Source organism: Palaemon carinicauda, chromosome 23 (genome assembly GCF_036898095.1).
Source record: "Palaemon carinicauda isolate YSFRI2023 chromosome 23, ASM3689809v2, whole genome shotgun sequence".
NCBI classification, from domain to species: Eukaryota; Metazoa; Arthropoda; class Malacostraca; order Decapoda; family Palaemonidae; genus Palaemon; species Palaemon carinicauda.
In genome coordinates this window covers 103,916,192-103,935,519 of record NC_090747.1, presented here as the reverse complement: position 1 = coordinate 103,935,519, position 19,328 = coordinate 103,916,192, and the positions used below count along the sequence as shown (strand labels likewise).

At 37.8% G+C, this 19,328-nt stretch overlaps 2 protein-coding genes across 10 annotated transcripts in view; both read left to right on the top strand.

Moving 5' to 3' along the window:
• The window catches only part of LOC137617328 (Na(+)/citrate cotransporter-like), a 105,586-nt gene extending 95,548 nt beyond the window's left edge, over positions 1 to 10,038 (top strand). For both annotated transcript variants that reach the window (XM_068347349.1, XM_068347350.1), the window contains 5 exons: positions 1,365 to 1,571; positions 3,645 to 3,718; positions 4,458 to 4,750; positions 5,297 to 5,434; positions 8,003 to 10,038. In XM_068347349.1, coding sequence (XP_068203450.1) covers positions 1,365 to 1,571; positions 3,645 to 3,718; positions 4,458 to 4,750; positions 5,297 to 5,434; positions 8,003 to 8,137 — 847 coding nt within the window. In that variant the 3' untranslated portion in view covers positions 8,138 to 10,038. The remainder of the gene's footprint in view (positions 1 to 1,364; positions 1,572 to 3,644; positions 3,719 to 4,457; positions 4,751 to 5,296; positions 5,435 to 8,002) is intronic.
• A 5,062-nt stretch (positions 10,039 to 15,100) lies between these two features.
• The window catches only part of LOC137617326 (DENN domain-containing protein 1B-like), a 90,434-nt gene continuing 86,206 nt past the window's right edge, over positions 15,101 to 19,328 (top strand). For all 8 annotated transcript variants that reach the window (XR_011039618.1, XR_011039619.1, XM_068347345.1 and 5 more), the window contains exons 1-2: positions 15,101 to 15,232; positions 18,584 to 18,754. Coding sequence is in view for 6 of the 8 variants with exons in the window: in XM_068347345.1 (XP_068203446.1) it covers positions 15,216 to 15,232; positions 18,584 to 18,754 (188 nt within the window). In the remaining 2 variants the exon portion in view is untranslated. The remainder of the gene's footprint in view (positions 15,233 to 18,583; positions 18,755 to 19,328) is intronic.

Genomic DNA, 19,328 nt, shown 5'->3' with positions numbered 1-19,328 from the left:
GACTGCCATAAGTCTTTTTATAGTTTATATATGAAATATCTGTTTTAATGTTGTTATTTTTTTTAATATTTCATTTTAATTGTTCATTACTTCTTATATCGTTTATTTATTTCCTTATTTCCATTCTTCACTGGGCTATTTTTCCCTGTTGGAGCCCTTGGGCTTATAGCATCTTACTTTTCCAACTAGGGTTGTAGCGCGGCTAGTAATGATGATAATAATGATAAAAAGAAGAAAGCATAAATCACATTCCCCCATTATCATTATAAATCATTCTGGTTCCACATTTGAATAAGGATCCATTTTAGAATTTTAAAATCTCTTTGCCCTATGGCCCAATCATCCTATAAATTCAACAAGGTATCATCAACTTCTTTTATATACTTTGAAAACGGGCAACAAATTAACATAGATATTTCCAGCACTCTGCATGTTGTTAAAAAAAAGTTAGTTACCTGCTGTTCGTAGAATGAAATATAAGTGACAGATCTTTAGGATAGGTCTAACTAGACCGTTGGTCTAACTACTGTATAATAGTCGCAATGGCAGATAATTTCCCTCTATAAGTGCCCTAATTGCTTTGATTATGAAAACATTGGGCATTCGCTTGACTTAGATTACACAAAACTCATTGCAGACCACTTTCCTTTATATAAAGCTTTAGATTTTAGGTCTAACTAGACCGTGAGTCTAACTATAATAGTCGCAATGGCAGATAATTTCCCTCTTTAAGTGCCCTGCCTAAATGCTTTGATTATGAAAACATTGGGCATTCGCTCGAGTTAGAATACACAAAACTCATTGCAGACCACTTTCCTTTATATAAAGCTTTAGTTTGCAATAGCTCAGAGCATCCTGGCGTTTTCCATCAGCTGCACCGGAAATACCATAGGTGATTCTCAGACGAGAAAATTGATTTATTTCACTTCTCGCCCTCTGTACTCAACTTTAAGGCTATCTTTACCAGAATTCTCCTCTCTCTCTCTCTCTCTCTCTCTCTCTCTCTCTCTCTCTCTCTCTCTCTCTGCGTGTGTATGGTGGGCGGTGTCAGTCTGTCTAGACTGCCAGGGTAGTGTACATTATTTACCCCATGTACCAAAACACACGCTCTCTCTCTCTCTCTCTCTCTCTCTCTCTCTCTCTCTCTCTCTCTCTCTCTCTCTCTCTCTCTGCGTGTGTATGGTGGGCGGTGTCAGTCTGTCTAGACTTGCCAGGGTAGTGTACATTATTTACCCCAATGTACCAAAACACACGTACACACACACACTCTCTCTCTCTCTCTCTCTCTCTCTCTCTCTCTCTCTCTCTCTCTCTCTCCTTTGAAATATCTACCATAATCTACCAACTTTAATCCTCTTCTTCAGTTTCCGCAGGAAGAAGCGAGAGATAATAGCAGACGACGAACACCAACAACAGTCGATCAGAAAATTCCTGCTGACTCAGTACGAAGCTCTTGGACCCATTTCCCAACATGAAGTGGTGGTCTCCGTCTCTTTCACGATTTTGGTGTTCCTCTGGGTGTTCCGAAATCCTGGATTTATCAACGGCTGGGCACACTACTTCGGCAAGAGGTACGAAAATAAGCTGTGGGTTTTCTCTTGTAATATCTTGAATGTATATGAAAGGCGGGAAGGCAACAGGGTTGTGTAAGTTTAAAGTCTTAAAGGTCGCTCATGAATGGCATAGGCAAGGAACAGTGGCATTGTCTTATCTAGCAGGACAATGCCCTAGAGACTGACTATACATACATACATATACCAAGGCACTTTCCCCAATTTTGGGGGGTAGCCGACATCAACAAATGAAACAAAACAAAAAAGGGGACCTCTACTCTCTACGTTCCTCCAGCCTAACAAGGGACTCAACCGAGTTCAGCTGGTACTGCTAGGGTGCCACAGCCTACCCTCCCACATTATCCACCACAGATGAAGCTTCATAATGCTGAGTCCCCTACTGCTGCTACCTCCGCGGTCATCTAAGGCATCGGAGGCAGCAGCAGGGCCTACCGGAACTGAGTCACAATTGCTCGCCATTCATTCCTATTTCTAGCACGCTCTCTTGCCTCTCTCACATCTATCCTCCTATATTATATACATATGATAAGAGCCCAAGCCCCCTCTCCACCCAAGCTAGGATCAAGGAGGGTTAGGCAACGGATGCTGATGACTCACCAGATAGACCTATAGGATCCCTCCAAATGCTCCATCCTTAGCTCACAAGGATGGTGAAATTGTAGCGACCAAAATAACTAACGAGTTTGAGCGGGACTGGAACCCCAGTCTGGCGTTTACCAGTCAGGGACGCTAATACATCGGTCACGTCTTTCTTTGTTTAGGCATTTCATTCTTCTCTGATCTATCTATTTTACTATTGATAAAAATATCTGCTTTTAGAACACTTTGCATCAGAATACCTCATAATTCGTCACATTATTGAGGATTATGAATTCCGTAGAAATTATTTATAATTGCTTATGCATAATATTATAACCATTCTACTAGAAATATAAATAAACACATAATTTAAAAAAAACTATCCAAAACTTTGCTAGAAATATTATTGCATAATATGTAATATAAAATGACTAATAGGCCTACAATTCAAAATCAAATCCTCTATTGACAAAAAGCCATTTGATATTGATAACATAAAATATAATCCGAGAAAACCTGCTTCCTCATCTGATCAATCAAATAAAAGAGTTTAGATTAATTCATCATCATCATCTCCTCCTACACCTATTGACGAAAAGGGCCTCGGTTAGATTTCACCAGTCGTCTCTATCTTGAGCTCTTAATTCAATACTTCTCCCTTTCATCCATTAGATTAATTACATGGCAATAATACCAAATTTAGTTGTTAGAAACATATAAATCAAAGCAACATTGGGCCTACTTTGAGAAATATCAAAGCAACATTAGGCCTACTTTGAGAAATATCAAAGCAACATTAGGCCTACTTTGGGAAATATCAAAACAACATTAGGCCTACTTTGAGAAATATCAAAGCAACATTAGGCCTACTTTGAGAAATATCAAAGCAACATTAGGCCTACTTTGAGAAATATCAAAGCAACATTAGGTCTACTTTGAGAAATGCAGATTGTTAAAGAATCCGAAGCACTCAAGAAACAAGTACTGAAAGCATTTAGCGATGCCAAGTAAAAGGATTTAATTGTGTGTGATTGGTTTAGGCTTGTGGTCACTCCGAAACCGAATGATAAATCGATGGTTAGATACTTTGTTTTATTGTTTTATTTAATTTAATCTCTCTCTCTCTCTCTCTCTCTCTCTCTCTCTCTCTCTCTCTCTCTCTCTCTCTCTCTCTCTCTACATCTTCATCTTCATCTTCATCCCTCAAGCATTTGCAATTATAAATGTCTGCGGACTTTCTACCCCCATTTTGATAATATCCATATTATAATAAAGAGCAAGGGTCTGATGATATATATATATATATATATATATATATATATACACAGTATATATATATATATATATATATATATATATGTATATATATATATGAATTTATATATATACATATATATACATGGGTGTATATATATATATATATATATATATATATATATATATATATATATATATATATATATATATAGTATATATATAATCTTATTTCAGGTACATCCACAATGCCAGCCCAGCATTGTTTATGGTATTCATGCTGTTCTGCATTCCAAGACGTTTCAAGGAAGGTAAGATGAATATGAAAGTTTACAAGATGATATAAACTAATACACAGTACATTATGTGAGTAAAACCTACCCCGCCATACGCCGTTAATCTTGGCAAGTAAGTTACCTACGTAGGTCGGATTTTCAACCTGTAAATAGACTTATGTGTTTCCTATACACGTACTGTACATAAAATCTATTTACAGCCTGCTATAATTTTATAGAAACCAGGTACTTACATGATTATATTTCATGTAAAATACAGTACTGTACAGTATAGCATTCATCATTATTGTAATATGTAGAAGCTAACGCAAGAAAATGTAAAGTGACGTTACGTGGATTTTAATTTTTCATTTGATATTTAAGGATGAGCAAAGTAAAGTCGGAACTAGTGTATGCCGAACCGACTTAAAGAGGGGTATCACTGTATATATATAAATATATATATATATATATATATATATATATATATATATATATATATATACAGTATATATATATATATATATACAGTATATATATATATATATATATATATATACATACATATATATATATATATATATATATATATATATATATATATATATATATATATATATATATAGTCGGAACTAGTGTATGCCGAACAGACTTAAAGAGGGGTATCACTGTATATATATATATATATATATATATATATATATATATATATATATATATATATGCTACATTGATGCTAAAAACTAATTAATCTCTCGAAACATTGGACCTCTAGAAACTGACGAAGACCCGCCAAAACTAAAGACGCCCGAAGGCTGCCTCACTTGGGAAGTGATCCACGAGAAAACGCCCTGGGACATCATTCTCCTCTTGGGTGGGGGACTGGCCTTGGCAGAAGGTGCTAGAGTGTCAGGTTTATCGAGATGGATGGGTTACTGGCTACAATCCCTCGCATTCCTGCCAATGGGACTCATTGTCTTCATCGTATGCATATTCATGGCAACGCTTACAGAGGTGGCTTCCAATACGGCGACAGCGGCCATGTTTCTTCCCGTCGTAAAAGATATGGTTGGTTGTAAGAATCCTTTTCAATTGTATGGATAATATTGGATATCATAATTCAAAATAAAGGTTTACTGTTTGTTTTTCCTTTTTCAAACAGATATGAGTAGTATTAGGGCAATACCTGTTTAAAAGTCGCTCATGAATGGCAGAGGCAAGGGACAGTGACATTGCCCTATCAATCAGGACAATGCCCTAGAGACTGTCCATATATTAAATGATCAGCGCCCAAGCCTCCTCTCCACTCAAGCTAGGACCAGGGAGGGCCAGGCAGTGGCTGCTGATGACTCAGCAGATAGACCTATAGGCTCCCCCAAACCCCAACCTTAGCTCACAAGGATGATAAGGTTGCAGACACTAATGGCACTAACGAGTCTGAGCGGGACTCGAACCCCCGACTGGCAAACACCAGGCAGAGACATTACCAATCAGGCCACAGCAACCTCTATCATACACATTGCCCTCGTATTATCCCCATCATTCTAGTTTATTCTGAACCTACCCTTCCAGCACTTAACATCACTAACTTCTTCCCATTTTTTACCTTTCCAGGCACTGGCTCTTAGTGTTAATCCAATATACCTGATGCTTCCAGCAGCTGTCTGTTGTGCCTACGCCTTTATGTTACCCGTGGCCACTCCTGGTAATGCCATTGTTCTGAAAAGATCAGGACTCAAGCCGACTGAGATGGTGAGTATCGTGTTCACTGGACTTTCTAACTTTAGTTATGTAAATTTTTCTTTTATGGTTCACTTTTGATGAAAGTCTTATTTAGTTCATTATTCAATCATAATTCATTTAACATTACAGTAATTGATTAAAATGGTTATATAGATATGTATGTAGTATGTTAAAGGATCGGTTACTTGATACACCCTCTCCAATGCCTTCTAGCAAAGGCATCCTCTTCCATCAAACCTCTTCTCTCCATATCATCCTTCACCTTTTCTCCCCATCTAATTTCCTACCTTCATCTCAATCTTTCCCCCTGAACAGGTTCCTCACAAGCCCTCCTTACTCCCTCCCCATCATCCATCCTCAACACATGCCCACACCATCTCAGTCGTGACATACTTATCAGCTCTGTTATCTTTACTATGCCTGCCATTCTTATTTTATAATTTTCCCATCTTTCAAGCAGTGATATTCCCATAATTTACCTTAGCATTCTCATCTCAGTTTTCTCAAGCTTTGCTTCCGCTTTTTTGTCTAAGAACCCACGTTTCTGATCTATCCATTAACACCAGTCTTATTACTATGCTATAGATATGGACTTTTAGCTTGGTTGGCGTTTTCTCATCACATACCACTCCTGCTTCCTCCCTCCACCTCCCTCAGGCTGTTTTTATCCTTTTCTCAACTTCAGCCTCACATCCTCTCTCCTGACTTATTGTAGATCCCAAATTTATGAATTGTTCCACCTGTTTTATAACCGAGTCTCTACTTTCATGCATGCCTATCCTGTCCCTACCTTCCTTAAGGTACCCTGACACTTGCACGACTTTTTGCCACGAATTTGTCGTGGCAAGTCGTGACATTTTGTGGCACGAACTGGAAGATAAAAAAAAAAAACAAGATTACCTCAGAATCACAGCTGACCTGTCCCCATTGACACGAACTGGCACGACGAGTTAACGCATAGTTTGCGCAGAGTTTGCGCACTTCCCACATCGTCCCAAAACATTTCCAAATTCTCGTCACGACATGCCACAATGTCACGACGGGTTTACGAACACTTCACGCCAGTTCACGATGAATTCACGCCAGTTCACGACGAGTTTGCGCCAGTTCACGATGAGTTCACTCCAGTTCACGACTGGAGTCGTGTCAGTGTGTGCCCCAAATTCGTGCAAGTGTCAGCCTGGCTTTACTCCTCACCATAGCTTCCGTTTTATCCACATTTACTCTCAACCCACTCCTCTCCTAAGTCTCCTGCCACTCTACTATCCTTCTCTGTAAGTCTCCCTCATTCCAAGTGGTAATTAGCAAATCCTTTTCATATACCAACTCCCACAACTCTTCATTCCTGATATCTTCACTTAACACATCCATGACCACCACAAATAAAAGTGGTCTTAATGCTGACACCTGCTGTAATCCAACACAAACTTCAAAGGTTTTTGTTTCCTTAGCAGATGCTATTGCTTTTGTCCTTGTTATTTGAATGTTTTGTACATCATCTCTATCACTTTAACCAACTTCTCTTTTACTTTCCACTTCCTCAAACACCATAACATCACTTCTCTTGGTATTTTGTATACAGTATATAATATATACTGTAAATGCACATACAGTAATCATATACTTGTCCGTATGTGGTTTTTATAAAAAAAAAAATGTTGAAAACTTATATTACTTCAAAAGAAATCCATACAAAAAAAGAAAAAATATTTCCGAACCAAACACTTTGTCATTTCTTTCCCAATAAAATATGTTCTTTAACATAATACCTATTCTATTAAAAATTTCCATTTGGGATTGTTATAATATAATTCAATGTTAAGACACCCATCGAACAAGTCAATGAAGACAATTCATCCTCATAAAAAAGTCCCTCAGATAGGGATCGTTTTAGAAGAAAGAGTCCGTGCTGGGATTAGAACTTTCTCCAAGTGAGTAGCAAAGAGTTGATACATTTAACACCACAGTAAACGTGCAGTTTGGTCTGCCCCGTGAATCATCTTCATACATTTCACTTTCATTATACTTGCCCCACCCTTTCTTCCATTCTGACCCCCCCCCCCCCCCACAGCCTCAGAGACCCCCCCCCCCATCTCCATCCCCTGGTAGATTACAGTAACATATCCTAACCCCATTGATGAATATCTCAATTTATTAACTAGTGAGGCATCAGTAGAGCGCAGACCTCCGCTGCGGCAGTTTATTTCTCGATCTTTTACTTGACCTTGACCTTGACCTTAACATGTATTAATTGGTGTGGATTTCCATACACTCAAATATGAAGCAAGTTTGAAGTCTCTGTGATAATGATGTCCAAACTTATGGCTGATTACGTGAATTGGACATTTTGCTTGACTGTGACCTTTACATTGGACCTTGACCTTTGACCTCGACCCTCCAAAATTTAATCATTTCCAGCTTTTTTCGTAACAGTTAATTCCTACAAGTTTCATTACTCTACTATTAAAATTGTGGTCAAGAAGCTGTTCACAAACAAACACACACACAAAACCTCCTTCCAACTTCGTTGGCGGAGGTAATAGATTTATTATATACTTTTTTTTCTTTGCATTGCAGATCTCGGCTGGATTCGTGATGAACATCTTATGCATCATAACCATCAATATTATGATCAACACGCTCGGATTGGCCTTGTTTGATTTCAACACCTTCCCTGATTGGGCCAAAAACGTCACTTCGTTTGCACCCTGATGTCACAAATTTTGTTTCTGCTTTCAGCTCAAGAAGCTCGTTTGTGCTCTAAGGTCATGAGTCGTGCTTGGCCACTGATGTCACGAATTTCATTTGGTTCTTGATGTCACGAATTACATCTGGTCCTTGATGTCACGAATTTTGTTCGGTCACCGATGCCATGAAATAAGTTTGGTCCGTAGTATCACGAGTTTCGTTTTGTTTATGATGTCAGGAATTATGTTTGGTTCTTGATTTCATAGGTCCCGTTTGGTCCCTTATATCACTAATTACTTTTGGTACCTGATGTCATAAATTACGTTTTGGTCGTTGATATCCCAAATTACTTTTGGTCCCTGATATCCCAAATTACTATTAGTCCTTGGTGTCATAAATTACATTTTGCTCCTTGATATCCCAAATTACTTTTGTCCTTGATATCCCAAATAATTTTTGGTCCCTGACATCTCATATTACTTGTGGTCCTTGGTGTCTTGAATTACATTTTGGTCGTTGATATCCCAAATTACGTTTGGTCCCTGATATCTCAAATTACTTTATGTCGTTGGTGTCATAAATTACTCTTTGTTCCTTGGTATCCCAAATTACTTTTGGTCCTTGATATACCAAATTAATTTTGGTCCCTGATGTCATAAATTACGTTTTGGTCCTTGATATCCCAAATTACTTTTGGTCCCTGGTGTCATAAATTACGTTTTAGTCCTTGATATCACAAATTACTTTTGGCCCCTGATGTCATGAATTATGTTTTTTTATCCTTAATATCACAACTTACTTTTGGTCCCTGATGTCATAAATTACGTTTTTGGTCCTTGATATCACAACTTACTTTTGGTCCCTGATGTCATAAATTACGTTTTGGTCCATAATATCACGAATTTTCTTTGATCCTAATGTCACGAATTTTGTTTATTCCTTGATGTCACGAATTTGCTTTGGTCCTTGACGTCACGAATTTGCTTTGGTCCTTGGTGTCACGAATTTGCTTTGGGCCTTGATGTCACGGATTTTCTTAGGGCCTTGGTGTCACGAATTTGCTTTGGGCCTTGGTGTTAGGAATTTGCTTTGGTTCTTGATGTCACGAATTATGTCTGTTCCTTGGTGTCAAAAATTTGCTTTGGGTCCTTGATGCCACGAATTTGCTTTGGTCCTTGGTGTCACGAATTTGCTTTGGTCCTTGATGTCACGAATTTGCTTTGGTCCTTGATGTCACGAATTTGCTTTGGGCCTTGGTGTCAGGAATTTGCTTTGGTTCTTGATGTCACGAATTATGTCTGTTCCTTGGTGTCACAAATTTGCTTTGGGTCCTTGATGTCACGAATTTGCTTTGGGCCTTGGTGTCACGAATTTGCTTTGGTCCTTGATGTCACGAATTTGCTTTGGTCCTTGATGTCACGAATTTGCTTTGGGCCTTGGTGTCAGGAATTTGCTTTGGTTCTTGATGTCACGAATTATGTCTGTTCCTTGGTGTCACAAATTTGCTTTGGGTCCTTGATGTCACGAATTTGCTTTGGGCCTTGGTGTCACGAATTTACTTTGGTCCTTGATGTCACGAATTTGCTTTGGGCCTTGATGTCACGAATTTGCTTTGGGCCTTGATGTCACGAATTTGCTTTGGGCCTTGATGTCACGAATTTGCTTCGGGCCTTGATGTCACGAATTTGATTTTGTCCTTGATGTCACGAATTTGCTTTGGGCCTTGGTGTCACGAATTCTATCTGTTCCTTGATGTCACGAATATCGGTTATACATTGAGATCACCATCTACCATGTTATTTAAAAGTCAGTTTTTTTTTCCACAGAAATAAAATATCAACGTAAACTTCTGAGCAAGTTACCCTTAACTCAAGAAGATTATCATAAATAATATTCCTTGGGAATAAAAGATATGTCTATTTTTAGGCTCTTGTTTGTCTTTCCTGGAATATTTATAATAGAATTATGAGTTCGCATGTATTTTGTAATGTGTTGCAATAAATAAAATATTAGAAATGATGCAGCATAGTTTATGGGATTCTATATCTAAAGTATTTCACCCATCAAAACTTTTCTCTTAGTGTCTTCACCATTCATAGAAATTCTTATAACCTTCAGCCTCCTCTAATATTACTGAATGATCTCTCGAAGACAACCAGAGAGAGAGAGAGAGAGAGAGAGAGAGAGAGAGAGAGAGAGAGAGAGAGAGAGAGAGAGAGAGAGAGAGAGAAGCTTCACATCTTTCTAAAAGAATATTTCTATTTGCTCAAAACTCTTGAAACTAATCAAATTTCTCAAAGTTATTTTCAAGTCCTTTTACTTCATAATGAATAAGCTGTGTCTCAGGAGAATATCATAACGTGGGTAAGGGATACACCAAACCGTTTTCTTTACTTTACTAAGGACTAAATAGAAATTTGCTAAACATATATAATCAAAATGACTCAAAACTGGGTTACAGAATCCAGTAGAAATATGATTAGATGTCTTGAATCCGGCAGAGGAACTTATACTTCTTCATGAAGAATGGGCCTACTCCATCAATCGTAACCCCTTCGCTGATAGTAAAGCCAGTCCAGGTGTGTTGAGGCACTGTCTGTCTGTATAGATTGCCTTACCTTGTGTAAGACCCGGGCTCTTGCCTTTGGGCAGCCCAGAATGGAATATTGGAGAGCGCCCTTCAAGATGGTCTGGACCTCTGCCCGTAGGGCTTGGCTCCTTGCCGATCCCATGGCAAAGGAGCTCAACGACACTGGATCCGCTGTCAGGGGAGGTAGAGATGTTATGAACGGGACGCGATATCCCTGACTGATTACGGAAATCGGCCCCGAGTTGCTGTTGAGGCACGGGTTGAGGGCCATCGCGATGTTCCCATCATATCGCGGACATCTCCTGGTATCGGTCCTTCATCTTCACTCCAGGGGTTACTGCACTAATTGTTCTGTGGCCACTTTCCTCTTGGTAAGGGTAGAAGAGACTCTTTAGCTATGGTAAGCAGCTCTTCAAGGAGAATGACACTCCGAAATCAAACCATTGTTCTCTGGTCTTGAGTAGTGCCATAGACACTGTACCATGGTCTTCCACTTTTCTTGGGTTTAGAGTTCTCTTGCTTGAGGGTACACTCGAGCTCACTATTCTATCTTATTTCTCTTCCTGTTGTTTTGTTAAAGTTTTTATAGTTTATATAGGGGATATTTATTTTAATGTTGTTACTCTTCTTAGAATATTCTATTTTCCTTTTTTCCTTTCCACACTGGGCTTTTTTCTCTGTTGGAGCCTCTGGGCTTATAGCATCCTGCTTTTCCACCTAGGGTTGTAGCTTAGCTAATAATAATAATAATAATAATAATAATAATAATAATAATAATAATAATAATAATAATAATAATAATAATAACTGTTCTCACCTTTCTGAGTGTATGGGTGGGAGAGCACTCGACATCTTTCATTCCGCCGATAATATTGTCATCAGCAAACGGATCTTATGACAAAGTCCGTATTCTACCTCATCAGAGTTCAACGTAGGTCATTAAAGACCTTTTTTCGACTGGCGGTTAGCGCTAGAAGAGGGCGCCTACGGTCGGTCGGTTTGTATTAAAGCCAACACTCCTATTGTCCATTTCTTTTAGCGAGGCAGATTTGCACCGACTCGCAGAGTTTCCTGATCGCTGATTGGTTAGAATTATCTTGTCCAACCAATCAGCGATCAGGAAACTTTTCCGAGGTAAAAGGGCACCGCTGTGAGTCGGTGCAAATCTGCCTCGCTAAAAAAAATTGACAATAGTTGGCACGGGCCTTTCTTTCCCTTGGTCGCGTTGTGTTTATATACGACAGTACGGGACGGGCGTGTCAAGCTGTCCTCAGTCACGTGACAGTTTTGTTTCCCTGCCTCTTGCAAGGCCACCTTGTGCGTCACGTATGAACATTCCGAGGGTGCTAGAATAACAAACGGGATGTTTAAGCTTTCAATGCATAACACTCAGCGTATTTCGCTCAATCTCACATCTCTCTGTTTTAATCTATTCCTTTACAATTACATAAAAAGAACATTTATCTATATCTTATTAATTAATAAAATCCATGAACAAATACATTACACATATGTACAATTCCTCTACATATGAAATCCACTCAAAATAAAGTTATCTGTCTGACAGAGAGAGAGAGAGAGAGAGAGAGAGAGAGAGAGAGAGAGAGAGAGAGAGAGAGAGAGAGAGAGAGAGAGAGAGAGAAAGTCTACTCTTTTTCCCTCTTACAAATAATCCAGACTAATTTTTCGTATGTTCGTATTTTCAGAATAGGTTACACCAGGTACCATTATTTTGCTTTCCTCATTTATTAGTTCTCTCGCCTCTATATATATATATATATATATATATATATATATATATATATATATATATATATATATATACATATATATATATATATATATATATATATAATATATATATAATATATATATATATATATATATATATATATATATATATAAAATATATATATATATATATAATATATATATATATATATATATATATATATATATATATATATACAGCTCTCTCTCTCTCTCTCTCTCTCTCTCTCTCTCTCTCTCTCTCTCTCTCTCTCTCTGTCAGACAGATTATATATATATATATATATATATATATATATATATATATATATATATATATATATATACATATATATATATATATATATATATATATATATATATATATATATATATATATATATATATAGAGAGAGAGAGAGAGAGAGAGAGAGAGAGAGAGAGAGAGAGAGAGAGAGAGAGAGAGAGAGAGAGAGAGATACATAAAACTTCAAGAATAACTAACAAATTACCTCCAATGGCATGAACTGTGGATATTTATCATCAACTTAAAAAGAAACATTTCAGGAAGTGAATCTATCATATTTGTTTTCACAAATGTATTATCATTCTAATTATAAAAAAATACTACAGTTTCAATGGCCACCCGCGTATTGTCTGAACGGCTTTGATACAGGAGAGAAAATCCATTCTGAAAGTTTATTACAATGATCAAAGAAAATCGTAACAAAACAACTGTAACCTGAACCTTTCAAAGTCCCTCAAAACAGTCAAATTTTCTCTTTGATCAGACTAACCTTCAACATTTGAGCGTGATCTGTTAGTTTGTATTACTGGTTTAAAAGGGCCAGTAATACCGTAGGGTGGAATGGGAAGTCAGTGGGCCATAGAGGTTCACTGTAGAATGTCACCTGAGATATCTACAGCCTTGTATTATAACTCTATCCCTTCTCTCTTCCTTCTTACTGTCCAATCTGTCAACCTTTCCTTCATACTGAAACTCTGGACGGTAAATATTACGTAAAGATCTCTGCAACCTTGTACTATAACTCTATCCCTTCTCTCTTCCTTCTTACTGTCCAATCTGTCAACCCTTCCTTCATACTGAAACTCTGGACGGTAAATATTGCCTAAAGATCTCTGCAGCCTTGTACTATAACTCTATCCCTACTCTCTTCCTTCTTACTGTCCAATATGTCAACATTTCCTTCATACTGAAACTGTGGACGGTAAATATTACTCAAAGATCTCTGCAGCTTTGTATTATAACTACCCCTTCTCTCTTCCATCTTACTGTCCAATCTGTCAACCTTTCCTTCATACTGAAACTATGAGGATTTCCCTCCGCACCACATTACACAGAATGGCCTCCCACGCCCCAACGCTAAACCATCCACTCCTAATTCATAAATCCAATCCAAAATCTCGATTATTCACATCGTGGCTTAGTGGTAAAGATCTTTGCTCGCGATTGGTTGGTCCGTGGATCTCTCCAGTCCTACCTAGTTTAAAGATAGGTAACACCCTCTGTTAGTGTCAAGGAAAAGGGTGTGAGGCCAGCAATGACATCCTTCAAGAATTGCTTAAAAGTAAAAAAAAAATGCAAATGTGTGTGTGTGTGTTTGTGTGTGTTTGAACTATGGAAGTTATATTATGGGGTTGATGCTATTTCATTCAGCAATTTAATGGTAAAAGTGGCAGTGACTCATATTTACCATCGTTTTTGTTCTGTGGAGCCACCCTCTTCCTTAGAGAGAGAGAGAGAGAGAGAGAGAGAGAGAGAGAGAGAGAGAGAGAGAGAGAGAGAGAGAGAGAGAGAGATTATTCCATAGGTTTTCTTATTTACATATGTGAAACGTCTTTAAGTAATAATCCTTTACTGCCCAAACGAATATTCACCACCGGAATAACAGATACAATGTAGGTAGTAGGTTGGCCAGGGCACCAGCCACCCGTCGAGATACTACTGCTAGAGAGTTATGGGTTCTTATGACTGGCCAGACAGTACTACATTGGATCCTTCTCTCTGGTCACGGTTCATTTTCCCTTTACCCACACACACACTGAATAGTCTGGCCTATTCTTTGCATATTCTCCTCTCTCATACACCTGACAACACTGAGATTAGCAAACAATTCTTCTTCACTCAAGGGGTTAACTACTGCACTGTAATTGTTCAGTCACCACTTTAGTCTTGGTAAGGGTAGAAGAGACTCTTTAGCTATGGTAAGCAACTCTTCTAGGTGGAGGACACTCCAAAATCAAACCACTGTTCTCTAGTCTTGGGTAGTGCCATAGCCTCTGTACCATGGCCTTCCACTGCCTCAGGTTAGAGTTCTCTTGCTTGAGGGTACACTCGAGCACACCCTATCTTATTTCTCTTCCTCTTGTTTTGTTAAAGTTTTTAGAGTTTATGTATGAGATATTTATATATTGTTACTCTTAAAATATTTTATTTTTCCTTGATTTCCTTTCCTCACTGAGCTATTTCCCCTGTTGGAGCCCCTGGTCTTATAGCATCCTGCTTTTCCAACTAGGGTTGTAGCTTAGCAAATAATAATAATAATAATAATAATAATAATAATAATAATGAAGCCCATCTTCACGTACGATTTAAAGGGGCCAGTCCACGGTGAAAATAACGACACATAGAGAGAGTGCTCAGAGTGGTGGCTCCATCTGCTGTGGTAATAACAGTCATGATAAATAAGGCGGAGCGCATCCCTCTGTCATGAAGTGGGACACCTCACATTTTAACCAATTATGGGTTCCCGGCTAAGGTAATAGTGCTTATAATCGATTAATTAAGGTGATATTCTATTCTGATTAGTTTAAAATGTCCAAATACCCCACGAGTGATGTTAGAACTGACATAAGGTGGGCTAGTCCTTGGAAGGCGAGCCCTACCTACCTTTTGACAGTACAGTCTCGCTTGTTTATTTCGTGTCTGTCTTATAATTCAGTACAATAATACCCAATTATTTACTTTATTTTAACGTACTGGCATAACAGGACGCATAGGCTCAAGTAATACCAAGTGATATGTATGTCGTTTGTGTGGATAGGCGTACGGTAGGCTACCCGTCTGAAATCTAACATAGTCCTAGTGTAGGCCTTCCTAAGGCCTTGGACATAGTTTTAAGTAAGTTAATTAGTTATTGAAACAAATAAACAACTATATATATCGTTAGAAATCTTTCAGGATTATACTCAAAGATATCAGTGGCGTAAGGTGTGCGTTTTCAGTTAGCATAGGCATGAGAACTACATTCTTTTTTGTTTACCTTATTTCAAGTAAAGTGTACGCTGATTAGGATTTAAAGCCATTAACTAACTTACTGTAGCTTGTCAAAGACTAAAGTAATTATTGGCGGGTGGACATACACAGATTTTTGCATAGAAAATGGCAATTTCAGTTGCGTTTCCTATGTTGCCTCGTTGGCCTTGTTTTCGTATCGCAAGATCTCGCGAGTTTTCATTTTCTTTATGAAATCGGAACCTTTGTATATCGACGGCCAAGGCCTTTTGCACGCATAGAAAATGAGAATTTCCTTCCCATTTTCTAGTCATTCATAGCCGAGGCCAGCGTACAGCAAAATCCCTAAACAAGAAAATCATTTAATCCAGGTTTCCCACCTAACCTAATCTAACCTAGGAGCCGTTGTGACGGTCTGAACGATCCCCCAGTCTCAGAATTCTCCTTGACATTGTATAATGGTTCTTTAACGCCATTAGCTCGCTTCGCTCACATGAAAATAAAACATCAAGCTCGTATGTACTGGCAAGCGGTAATGTTGAGCTGCGCACGCTAACATTACAGGAAAATAAAACATCAACCTCGTATGCACTGGCAAACGGTAATATTCGCGCATGCGCAGATTATCAAGGAGAATTCTGAGACCGGGGGATCGTTCAGACCGTCACACCGTAACCCTAGCTACTTACCAAGTGGGGCTGGGCCGTTATTATACATAATCCCCTAGACCTACGATATTGTGCCTATACTGGAGAGCTACGCTGTACCTGTAATATCTCCTCCTTCGAATACAGTTGTATTCAAAATATCTTGAACACCGCTATAAAATATCTTGCAAGTAATCTAAGAAAATAACAGGGATACATTCAAACCTTGGGTGCGCCACCCATTAGTCTAATATAGGAGGACCTTAACCGTGGTTGTCTACATCCCATCTTGAGGTGAGGTTGAATTGAAAATTCCATATCCAATTGTTTGGGCAGCTCCTGCTAATGTTGCAAGTAAATTACAGGGATGTGTCCAAACACTGGCGCCGTACACCTGTGGCGCCTTTTCACTGGAAAATATATATATATATATATATATATATATATATATATATATATATATATATATATATACATATATATATACATATATATATATATATATATATATATATATATATATATATATATATATATATATATATATATATATATATAGTATATGTAATTTACTCAGTCTTTCTTCTCAATTACGTTACTTGGACTAGCAAATTTGCAATTTATTTATTGTGAATTAATAAGAATTCTATACTTGTATATAAGTGCAAAATTTTTACTGATTTTAGTGAATGGTTTACACACACAACATATCCTGTCCTGCAGTACACTATATCATTATGTGAAATATAAAACCATCATGAGTTACTTGTCATAAAAACTCTGGAGCTTTTGGATTATTATTATTTTCCTTGTTGGAGATCGTGGGCTTATAGCATCCTGCTTTTCCAACTAGGGTTATAGCTTAGCAAGTAATAATAATAATAAAAAAGGAAGGAAATTTACCAGCCCAATGAGTCAAGATCGACTCTTACAGGGCTGGCCAAGGAGGTTATGGGAGAAAGAACGTGCTATGTGTAAACTACCTCGCCCTTTGATTCACTGGATACTGATTATCATAAAAAAATGCTTGGTTCTAGAAGTCCTACCGGTTCATCTTGAAGTGCTAGATATTTATCCGCTCAGTTTGACGGGGTAGCTAATGGGAACCATAAAGAACTATATTATTATTATTTTTATTACTTGGTTAGCTATAATACTAGTTGGAAAAAGCAGGATGCTATATGCCCGAGGGCTCCAACGGGGAAAATAGCCCAGTGAGGAAAGGAAATAAGCAAACTACAAGAGAAGTAATTAATTAAAATAGAATATATTGAGAGTGTAACAAGAATTTTGTAAAACCAAACTTTTACGTATCCGAAACATTTCTTAATAGAATTAAAAAATAATTGCAATACGGTACATTATTATTAATCGGTTAGTTTAAGGACATGATGAATAATTTTTTTTCCATGTGATTTTTCACTAGAATTTGAAATTGAGGAATTAGGATAGTATGTCGGCCTGTGAATGTACTAATTTAAATACTTTGGATCTACTATAAATCAGGAGGGAGGATCTAAGGCTGAAGTTGAGATGAGGATAAAAGCAACATGGGGAAATTGGGGAGAGGTAGCAGTGATATGTGATAGGAAAATGCTAGTCAAGGTAAAAGTCAATATCTATTTTATAGTAATAAGACCAGTGTTAATGTATGAATCAGAAACTTCGGCTTTAAGACGAAGAAGCAAAGCTTGAGAGAACAGAGATTTGAATGCTAAGGTTGATTATAGGAATATCACTATGAAAAATAAAGAAAATTCTGAAATAAGAATGGCAGGTACAGTGAGGATTTTTGAGGTGATGAGAGTATCATGACTGAGATCGTGTGAGCACGTGTTAAGGTTGGATGGTGGGGAGGAAGTGAGGAGGGCTTGGGAGGAATCTGTAAGGTGGAGAAGATTAAGAGGGAGGCAAAGAATTAGATGGCAAGATAAAGTGAAGGATGATGTGGAGAAAAGAGGTTTGGTGGAAGAGTATGCCTTTGGTCGAAGGCATTAGAAAGGGCACATTAGGCTTCCGACTCCTTAATGTAGGGATAACGGTAGAGAAGAAGTTAGGTTAGGTTAGTATGTATCTTATTTAATTACTACACCACACTTATGTTAGCCTGTGAGAATATAGAAGTACAGTATCCTATGTTAGATGCTTGTTAAAGTCTTTAGGGTTAGTAACAAACCATTAAATGATCATTACACTATAAATATATAACACTTGTTTTTCCTTGTCAGAGAGAACCCAAAGCGCCTTTTTGAGTGCTGGTGTGAAGTGGTTGGACCAAAGGGTACAGACCGACCATCATGGATCATACAAAAATTTCCAGACAGTTACAGCAAGGAGGAGAGGGAGAAAGAGATTCTCAAGAGTGTCCCACAATTTGCATTTCCCTGCTCCTTTGACAGGTAAGTTGATGTCCGTTTGTTTATCGATTACGTTTCCATTTATATCTTTTGTTAGATATTTTCAAACTTATTTACATGTACAGTATTTATTACGCCAGTGTTTTATGTTTACTGTTTTTATAATCCTATCTTTGCCCCTTTACATCTATTTTTCTTTTCACATTCAAGTATTATACAGTATTGGTTGGAAGCTTGTTACATTTCAGGTATGGATGAGTTGTTTGATGATTTTCAATATTAATCTTACCCGATGATCATGTAGCTGTCAACTCTGTTGCCCGACAGAAATCTACGGTCGGGATACGCCAGCGATCGCTATACAGGTGGGGGTGTACACAACAGCGCTATCTGTGAGCAGGTACTCAAGTACTTCTTGTCAACAAGAACTCAATTTTTCCTCTGTCGTGCCACCGGCTAGACCTACTTGGATACGCTGTTGATTCTGGAGTTATTGTTCACGATTTGGTGATGTATTTGCTCTAGAGTTTAGCCTTCGCTATTCAGGAAGCTTTATCATTAGCTTAGCAAGCTTTTGGAATTAATTTGATTTAATTATGGTGACGAAGAGAGTATG